General features: G+C 36.3%; 1 protein-coding gene across 3 annotated transcripts in view; it reads right to left on the reverse strand.

Moving 5' to 3' along the window:
- Nucleotides 1-10,250, reverse strand: part of mrc2 (mannose receptor, C-type 2) — a 33,822-nt gene extending 23,572 nt beyond the window's left edge. For 2 of the 3 annotated variants that reach the window (XM_026207929.1, XM_026207930.1), the window contains exons 1-2: nucleotides 9,935-10,249; nucleotides 2,703-3,137 (exon numbers count right to left, since the gene is read on the reverse strand). In XM_026207929.1, the coding sequence (XP_026063714.1) occupies nucleotides 2,703-3,137; nucleotides 9,935-10,055 (556 nt within the window). In that variant the 5' untranslated portion in view covers nucleotides 10,056-10,249. Of the gene's footprint in view, nucleotides 1-2,702; nucleotides 3,138-9,934 lie in introns of all 3 variants that reach the window. The other variant, XM_026207931.1, reaches the window with a different exon arrangement.
- Between the last annotated feature and the right edge of the window lie 424 nt (nucleotides 10,251-10,674).

A 10,674-nucleotide genomic window follows, 5' to 3' on the forward strand; every position in this document is an offset into this window, starting at 1 on the left:
GAGTTTAACAGTTTCGCTTTCAATTAAATTGGCATTCCACCTAATGATTCTGGTTTCTAAAACGAATCCGAAACAATTTCTGAAACCTGATACTCAAGACACCAAATCTGCGAAACCATACACTGATTATCGGCCTTTGTTTTAATTTAATTAAAAACACAAAACACCATTCCCTATGAAACACAAAAAATTATAACAGGAAGTAATCTTGATTTCCTTTTTCAAACACAACCAATCAAAATGCCACACTAATTCATCAGTGCCTCACAATAAACCCTCACATGTGCAAACACTCATTGCTTTACTTAACACCAACCAATCATGGCTTTAGAATAGGCCCATAAATTACACATCTACATGACTACACATGGCTGATGTCGTTATTTTTTTCTTTTTGTTCAATACTGTATTCACAACCACAAATGCTTAAAGTACAAAAAAAAAGTTTGGTTTCCATCTTGCTTTTGTGTTTGCCATGAATTTTCTGAACATCTCTCTGCCAATTATTTTCAATCTTGTACAGAAATGTAGGAGCACATGAAAGAAGAGCTTTAGGTTTTGAATAACTGTGTGTTTATACACTATATATATATATATAATATATATATATATATATATATATATATATATATATATATATATATATATATATATATATATATATATATATATATATATATATGTTATGTATGTTGTTTGCAACATAAGACAAATGTTTACTCTTGAGATGTGTTTGCGATATTTTGCATGAAGTGCTTCATTTTCACAAAGTTTTGAAAATGTGTGCAGTTAGTGCAAGCAACTGTAAGCCCCCAATAACTTGGTATACTACAAAAAAATGCTATAAAAATAATGTTCTGTAAAATATTATTAAAATTAATAAATAAATTATTTAAAACAATATTTGTTAAACAAAATATAACTGTATTCCAATTAAATTGTTATAATTGTGTATAACTATTAATCTAATATTTTTTTATCAAAATGTCATTTTATTGTAACTAAATTCTGTTCTGAATTTGTAAAATATTTAATTTAACAATATTCATTACATTCAGTGATGAAGAAAATATTTTAATGCATTTAAATTCTGTTCTGAATAGATTTAATATAATAGTATTTTTAAAGTATCGTTCTGTGCTGAAAATATAACTATATGTATAACTATCATATAAACAACCAGTTAGTTAAAATATAAATTTAAAAGAATAAGTCACCCAAAAATGACATTTCTGTCAGTAATTACTAAGGAAGTTGATAAAACCGTCAATGTGACATGTCCTTAAAAACAACTTCCATGCTACTTTTCAGGGCCTCGAAAGTGTCAGGTGCTGTCTATGGAGGGTCAGAAAGCTCTCAGATTTCATCAATAATATCTAACTTTGTGATCTGAAGATGAATGAAGGTCTTACAGGTTTAGAACGACATGAGGGCGAGTAATTAATTACAGAATTTTTATTTTTCAATGAACTAACCCTTTAAGTACACATAAACCGATACCTCATGAGGTGGAGAAGGATTCATTCAAAAGAATTGGCTCATACTGTAAGAGTAATTTGTTTATGAATTGAACTATATTGGTCTTGCTGTATGCTTGTTTTTGCGTGCAAGCAGTGAAGACAATGCTATAGAAAGATGTCGTCGAATTATTGTCTTAGTTTTATTGTCTTTTTGTATTATTTTGTGGTATCCAGTATCCCATCACATGTGATGCATTCTCACCACCGAGCCTAAACCTTAACCAGCATCTAGCATCAAAGCACCCACTAAATAACAGTGAAGGAAACACCCTCAAGAGTATTTTTGTACATTGCTCCATCAACACTGGCAGATAAATGCAAAAATTCAAGAAACCTTAACATAACCAAAAATGTAATGGATCTTAGCCTACTATAAAACCACAATGTCCGTCAGTAATGTTAAATATATGAAACCTAGTCCTTCTGAAAGAACTTCCGGAGCATTACATAAACTCCTCAGTCATTGTGAACTAGCTAAACCACAGATTAACTACGTTGGAGCAATGAATGGCTGTGATTTCAGAACTAAATGAGTCACTATGAGACAGATTGTCTGATGGGACTCAGACTGAGAGTCGACTGGGCCTCAGCACTGTACACAAACACTGGCCAGACTTTTTAATTGGCTTCTTTTTTGGTGAGTAGCCAATCAGGACAAATTTAGAGTTGCCCTTGGCCAAAAACATCCACACGCAGAAAACCCTAGCCTAGTCTAAATATCACTGAGGTCCAAAAGACATGTGGCCTAGTTTAAACATCCTTTACTCTGTCCGGACTAAGTTCCTTGCCCTTTCTTTCTTTCTTTTTTTAAATCAATCTTTTCTTGATCCTTTTCTCATTTCTTCTTTCCTCAATCATTAATTTCTCTATGTTCAATGACACTGCATCAATGAGTAAATGAATAAATAAATATGTGCGGCAGCAAGAAAAACATAAACAAATGGCAGGACATTTTGTTGATTGCTTGGTTTCTTATTGGATCTCATTGGTCCACATAGCTGTATAAAATAATGCAGCTTTGGTGAGCATACAAGACTTCCTTTTCAAAAACATTAAAAAAATCTTACCAACGGCAAACTTTTGAAAGGTAATGTATTTTAAACATCAAGTAAATGCTGACTGGCTGCAATTCCCTTTAGGCAGATTACTGATATTGTGTAACTGTGATGTAAATGTGCTGACCTCGGTATGACTTGGCGCAAAGGTCTTGATTGTCATAGACTCGCCACAGAGGCTTTTGGGAGGGGGATCTTGCAGGAGGGGAGCCGGCGGCCGAGACATTGCCGGTGTTGGGAAGTAATTTAGGGGAGGGCAAGTAATTTTCAAGTATCTCCAAGAACTTGCTGCAGCTCCAGGTCCAGCGCACTCGCGGAGGCTCGTAGTCACAGCGAAACACGCCCAGGGGTGACTTGTCTCCAGATGTGCTCACGTTGCCCGTGGTGATGCCCAGGCAGAGGGAGGAGCCAATGTTGAAGAGCCGCCCCCTGGTCACCCATTTCCACAGCTGGGTGTCACCCTTGCAGGAAGAAGTGAGGTACAGCATGTGATCTCGTACCCCCAGGCAGCCCTGCGCTCCCTCGTGGAAAAACGCAAAAGTGTCCGATCCATCCGTATGTGCTGTTGCAGAGAGAGAGAGAGAGAGAGAGAGAGAGAGAGAGAGAGAGAGAGAGAGAGACAGATGTTAGGCTATTTGTTTGAAACTGAAATACTGTACATTGTACAAGAGAAATCTGATAATCGTAAATATGGAAAGATCATTCATGTTTGATTCCAGCCTAGGCATTTACAAAAGTTTGTAATGATTTTACACACCATTAAACCAAATGACTGATCCTACAGAGAGAATTATCATGTGACCAAAACTGTTGACTGTTTTGACACAGTTATTTTCACAGTATATTATTACTGCAGTAGAATAAGCAAACCCCTTTTGATTCTCTTTCAGCCACTCATATGTTCAACAAAAACAAGTAGTTCTTATCCAACACAAGCAAAGCACAAGTCCTCTTCAAACAATCCCACAAAACGCTTGCATGTGCTTTAACTTGCCTCGGTTGTAAAACAGTGATTTAATTACAGGTAAAACAATAATAATATATATAAAAAAAAGTTATTGTTTTGAGGGGAAATCTGCAGTTTAATGTTCTCATATTCTGTATGTGTGGCTTTCATAATGGCTGTTCTCTGTGGTATAATACAGTATAGCCTGCAATTGGAACTTTTCATCTATTTTTTTTTCTCTCTATCTCTCGCATGCTTTGGTTTTGGAACACATCATATGTCTGTCTGCAAATAGACAGTAATTTACAAAAACAAAACAGAAAAGCCCAACAGAAACTGCCCTGAGAGAATGCAGACATTGGCAATATTCCTCTTTTGTGTTTTGAGCACACACATTTATCCTGGGCTCTTCATAACTGCGTCCATCAGTGGCTTGTGGTCTTCTATATATACAAACATACACATTATTAATTCATTTATTTGAAGAATTCTCTTACGGTCATCAAGGCTGCATTTTATTATCAAAATGCAGTAAAACAGTAATATTGTGAATCACTGATACAATTTTAAAAGAACTATTTTCTATTTTAAAATGTAATTTATTCCTGTTATGGCAAAACTGAATCTGCTTTATAAATCACTCCAGTCTTCAGTGGCACATCAGAAACTTCAGAAATCATTAGGATATGATGATTTGCTGCTCTTTTCATTATCAGTGTTGAAAACATGTGCTCCTTAATATTTTAGTGGAAACAGTACTCCTTAATATTTTCTCATGATTCACTGATGAAGTTCAAAAGAACGGCTGTTCCTCTGTAAGATTATAAATGTCTCCAGTTGCACTTCTCATCAATTTAATGCATCCTTGCTGAATAAATATATTAAAGCAATGTTGCATCAAAATCGTTTTTTTTTATTACTATAAGATATAGCAATGAATAACTACTCAAGAATATTTAGTCCATTTAAAATAGTAAATTAGGTAGTAAATTTATAGTACATTTGATTATAGGATGACTGGAAGTGATGAAATCTGAATGGATGAGTTATCTATGTTGTAAATATTTCATTCATTTTTATTGGTTTAATCTGTTCAGATGATTTGTAGGCGATTTGCAAACATAATAGGCTGCATTAACATATTTTCAAGTTAATTACTGGTGTCAAACTTTATTTCCTAGTGTCACTGAGTTTAATTTCATATTTCGCAATATTTGTTGTTTTGTTTTTGCTCTGTGGATTATTTTCTTATCCTACATTTTTGAGAGGCAGTTCATTTCCTTCTTAGAAAAAAAACACTATAAAGCTTCTACCAGATACTGACAGTTACACTAAGAATAGATACATATATTGGTATTTGACTAGGTACGGTATATGTTGTTTATTGAGAGAAGGACAGGGGACAGAGATAGCTAGGAGGAGAGTCAAGCAGAAGGCAGAAGAGCCAAACCCAGCAGCGCTCCCAAACACCAGTCTGGTTTCTTTTTATACTTCCATTCTGCTTTTCTCTCTCTTTATCTGTCTCTCTCATGCACCCTCTCATTCCTGCAGGGGGAATGCAAGGTTACAACCACAACGTCAGAGAGAAAGAAAATCAGAGCAAAAGAAAGAGCCTGAAGAAAGACTCGAGAGAAACACAGCTGTGTTTCCAAACAGAGTACTTCTAAAGCAGGGAAATGGGAAATGGGATCAATCCAAAAACAAACAGGACCTTCCTTACTTTGAAAACAAAACAGAGACAGAAAGTTGACTGAGACCCTGGGAGACTTTCTGAACATCAATGCTCAAACATATATTTCCATAAGCAAGCACGCTGTCAAAAATGTGAACAACTTCTGTAACGATGTAAAATAAATTAAAAGGTAAATATGCAGTGGCTCCGAAAAGCATTTAAACAGTTTTTACCAGGATATGGCAACAGAACATGGAAAATCCCAGATCAAGTTTTTAACTAGTGAGATGTAAAATAACAAGAGTTGAAACTGTGAACAAATGTAACTAGGACAATTCTTTCCATGAGGTCCTGATTCCACTTATTAATGACGCGCAATCCTTGACAGACCGGGATTAAAACAGGTCTTTCCATCTTCCAGCAGAACAGCAGAAGAATTTGAGGGCATCATGTGATCTGAGTGAGTCATATAATTGGTGGAGGGAAGACCCTGGGGAGACATATTTCAGGAGGAAGGATGGTACAGACGTGCGTCTTCACACAAACATCAAAGAGTTTCTCTCTACTTCTGACAGATAAAGGGCAAAGCAGGCTCAGGCATTTCATGAGCATAATACCTTCATACCTTATACTAATACTAACACCTTATACCAACACCCTACTAATACTAATGCCTTAATACCTTCATTAGAAATCAAGGCTTTACTTAAATGACTAATTGTGGGCATTTCAATAAACACACAAAAAGAGTTTCAGTCTTATAATATATGATCCACCTTCTGATGATGAGAGCAGTTTTAATTTGATCAGGTCAGGAAGTCATTTTCAGATTTTTTTCACATATATATCATAGGTAAAAATTGATAGCCTGAATGCACTGTAAGTCAATTTGGATAAAAGTGTCTGCTAAATTAAATTAAATTAAATTAAATTAAATTAAAATATTTAATTTAATAATATATATATATATATATATATATATATATATATATATATATATATACACACACACAAGCATGTTCAAATAAGTATAGGCCAAATGAATTAACTGAAAAAATATTAATATTATTACTTTTGTGTAATAATAATAATAATATTGACACTTACAATTACGTATTCATAAAAGAAGAACTATCATTATCATTGTGCCTGTGAGCAAAGTAAGTTACTTAAAACAAGGCTGCTGCAAGTGAATCCTTGCTTTGATTAAAAGCATCTGCTTAATGACGACTACTGCATAACATAAAACAGACACAAATCCCATGACAACTGCCATAGGATGTGCGTAAATAATGCAGAGTATGGTGTTATAAATAAAAACAATATACAGATTGTAATGTAAAGTGTCTGCAGATCCGCAGTGGCTGTGTGCTTAAAGAGAAATGAATGGCTATGGGTGATTTGTCTGAATGGCACTGAGAGAATGAATGCCATCCATTAGAAGCTTGCCGGACAGTTATTGAGTAGGCCGACAGCTTACAGGAAGGAACCTTTTTCAGCCTGTGGTTTTGGCACGAATGCTCCTGAACCACCTTCTTCCAGATGGTAGAGATGAGAACATGGCACGGATGAGACCGCGCAGCTAAACGAATTGTTTTTGCGATCACTGATTATATAATGCGGATGATGTCATTGATATGACTAGTGTGGGCAAATTTGTCTCTGCTTCGGAGACTCTGCACTGCATCGTGGAAGATCTCCGATTTATTGTTTTCTTAAGGTTTCAAGTGGGTCTTGGCACTGTTAAAACAGGCCTGATTCAATACTTGTCATCTGAAACAGTTACCACACAAACGCCAACTCTAGGCTAACACACAGGAGAAATTGCTGCGGTAATGGTATTCCACCCCAGGCAATAATCAATTGTTGTTATCAATTAGCAATGACCTGATTAGTGCTGTTTGACTAATATTGGTTTTCTAACAGTCTATGGTCAGAGTGGCTGATTTAATGCTAATATATGAACTTATACAATACAATGCACTGATGCCAAATAAGATGTAGCAGGGGACATTTATTTTAGGTACTAAAATGAACAACTGGTTTAGCAAGGCCTAGGTGAATTATCAGTCAGTTTGTCTATTTTACAGAAAAGTTATTCTGATAAAACAGCAATAACTTTTAAAAACTAAGGTTTCTTTATTTGACACATGGTTCCATGAAGAACCTACATCATACACAGAACCTTTCCAAAGCACAAAAGCTTATTTATGGTGTAAAAAAAAGTTCTTTAAATTCTTCAAAGGTTCTTCCAAGAGCTGTTCACTGAAAGGCTTTTAAAAGAACCAACATTGTTCTTCACTCCAAAAACCTCCTTTTAGAACTTTAATTTTTGGGAGTGCACTTCTGTACGTTTTTCAAATCTACTATCGCCAACATTTTAGAAACTGGTCGATGGCTTTGGAATTTGGAGTGTAAATCCCCATGAAAAATACAAAGGATACTAGAAAATGGAAGAGGCAGAAGAAACAGGCGCTCGGTGGGGGGGACTCCACTTCATGAAAGGGTGTGTGAGCTTAGTCAATGTGGTGGTATGTGGTTTTCTTGAACCATGATTCTAAGATACCAAAGCTAAACATTTATTATTATGACAGATGTATTTTTGTTTCTTACTTCCCCTTTTTGGAGGAGGGTAATGAGTAAGGGATATGAGAGAGAGAGATGGAGTTAGAGGCAGGAAGGTAACAAGCCAGCTGAGAGACGGAGGGGAAAAAAAAGAGAAGTGAGGGAGCAAAAGGAAGGGTGCAAAGGGAGGTCAGGGTTTTGTGTAGATGATCCTTTTATTCTGTAAACACAGAGACTGACCAACACACAGGAAATTCCGGCCGGTATTTGTTTCTCGGCTCCCGTTACTGAGCCCTAAACCTAACCAGAGCTGTGACCTGAGAACCAACCCCAACCAAGACTGAAACAGATACAATATAAGGGTCTGCTCCCAGTTTTTACTGTACTGGCATGTTTGTGACTCACAAAATTGAAAAAAGCATTATCAATATAAAAAAAAAGCAAGAGCTAGAGAAAAAGCTAAAAAGATACAATAATAAAGATACTACAACAATAGTACATTTCAAAAATAAAAACATTTACGTAATTTTTTGCTTTTATTTAAAAGTGTCAATGGGCCAAAAAGCACTTATATTAAATATATAATTAAAGTTTTGAATAATCAGTAGAAATGTGCTTAATTCTATTTTATTTTATTTTTTACAATACGTGCATGCAGATTAAAATATAAAAACGGCAACATTTAAAAAAGAAATAATGACATACTGGCTAACCAGATACTAAATTGAGCATTACATTTTAAATATTATGCCTAGGCTATATAAAAACAACATTTAGGTGATGAAAATAGCCTATCAAATGTTTTGTCATTTAAATGATTTAATAAGCAGACTAGGTTGTTGTGATTAAACAGGTCCGCTCCTGAGGTGACACTGCCAACAGTACTTTGTGTTAGGTCTTTGGTGACGTATTTTTAGCTTGTTCAACAACACTGCTCTGTTCTTCTAAACTTTTTTCTTTTTTCATTTTTAATAAGGTTGTGACAGTCCCTGACACAGAGGTGCAAAAACCTATCCGGTCTCTGCTGGACTGTGAAGTTGAGAGAAGCACTAAAAACTATACAAGACCACCGAGACGTAGACAGCCCTCAGCTGCGGCTCGTTATTGTGTAACCGGATATATTTAGGGCACATCTGCTTACGGGGTGAGAGTCAAATGCTTGAGAACATGTTAACAGAGCAGTGAGAAATCTAGAACAAGCTTCTGCGAAAAACCATAAAGATCGTCTCTTTATAACGAAAAATGTCCCTTCGACCACTAAAGTTGTGCTATAATACTTAAAAGCTGTGCTGATGATGCAGCACCCGTGAGCGAGTTTCCTGAACGAATCTTTTAGTCCAAGTGAACGAATCAGTCTCCTTACCTTCATTCAAGGACTAGTTCACAAACTCTCCCTTTTAAAGCAAGAACTTCTTATCTGTTCTGAATACATAGCCTACAAAATGACGAAATACCATTAGAGTGCGAACTATAAATAAGCATAATTTGTTGAACTAACTGAACTTGTTGAACTAAACTGAGCATTTAGGCTAAATACACTTGGTTGTTAAGAAAATGAACCAAGAAATGAACAAGTGTCTTATTTCTATAGTTTGTTGAAAGAAAGTATGTAGCTGACACAGCTGGCAAAATTATGGAAATTTTTCATATGGCTTTGCTTTGTTGCTCTTTTGTTTCTTTTACCAGAGTTTCATTTTTTATAGTTTATCCAGGTAAGTTACCAAAGCTTTCAGTCATTAAAAACATCACGTCTATGAAGAAATAATTCAAGTAAACGATTCAGTGACTCAAAAATACCACGTAAAAGGTCGCCACCTATTGGCGTAATCTATAGAAAGCATCCACAAAGTGAGTTCTCTGAGTGAATCGATTCAAATGATCCGAATCACTGGAACGAATCAATAGCCCCAGCACCAGCGCTCGCACTCCCCTCCCCCGGTCTCTCTTTCTCTTCTCACATCTGGTTCCACTCAGAATTTGGACTTTCGTGGCATTCCTTCACATAAGTGCAGCCAGGGCCAACATAACACAACAGCACCCCAAATAAAACCAAGCCTCACATTATTAGTATTACTTTTAAATCACATAACACGTCAATAATCATGACAACAAAGCATTCAAAAAAAGGCATAGCGAGAAAAAAAAAAAGTGATAATGAAGCGTAAATGTTTCCTACCTGAGTGCACGGTGCTCCGCTCCAGACTTAATAGCAGAAATAAATATAAAGTGCATCTGCAAACATTTATCCACGCGCGACTCCAGCAGCCCTCCCGGTGCCCGCCACCGCGCTGATGCATGCCCGCGGAAAGGTGAAACGGAGAGAAAAACGGATGATCGCTGAAAGAGAAGCAGGAACGGTGACGAACAGACAGGCTTTGAGAGTGTCAGTGTCGCTGTGTGCGTGGACTGTGATGAGTTCAGAGTGAATGAGAGGGGCAGACCGCTCACTTTCACTGCACACGTCCCAGGAAAGAGAAGCAGAAGAAGGCGGAGAAATAAGTTTGAATGACTACCCGACACCCGGGAGAAGCGTCCAGGAGTCAGGACTGAGAATTTACCAGAAGTTCGCAACTCTCTGCTCTGAGGGAAGAGAAGCACCACATTGTTCATTGTTTGTGTAACCTATATTTCAGCACTAGTACGCTATACTGGGGAAAGAAACAAGTAGCCTAAATATTCTACCCTGCCTGGTTTCTGAAGTTGGCGCATGAAGTTAGACTGATAACACAACGTTTTAAAGACCAATAGTTTTCATACACATTCAGAAAAAATGCATACAAACATATGACTGTCCACAAAAACCTACAATCTATGTTAGGGCATGAAAGCCAAATGGTGAACAAATGGATAGTGGAAGGAAGTGCTTAACCTCAGGAGGTCAAACCAATGATTTATTTATTAAAATGTTTTCAATTT

The sequence above is a fragment of the Carassius auratus genome, chromosome 28 (assembly GCF_003368295.1).
Source record: "Carassius auratus strain Wakin chromosome 28, ASM336829v1, whole genome shotgun sequence".
Lineage (NCBI taxonomy): Eukaryota > Metazoa > Chordata > Actinopteri > Cypriniformes > Cyprinidae > Carassius > Carassius auratus.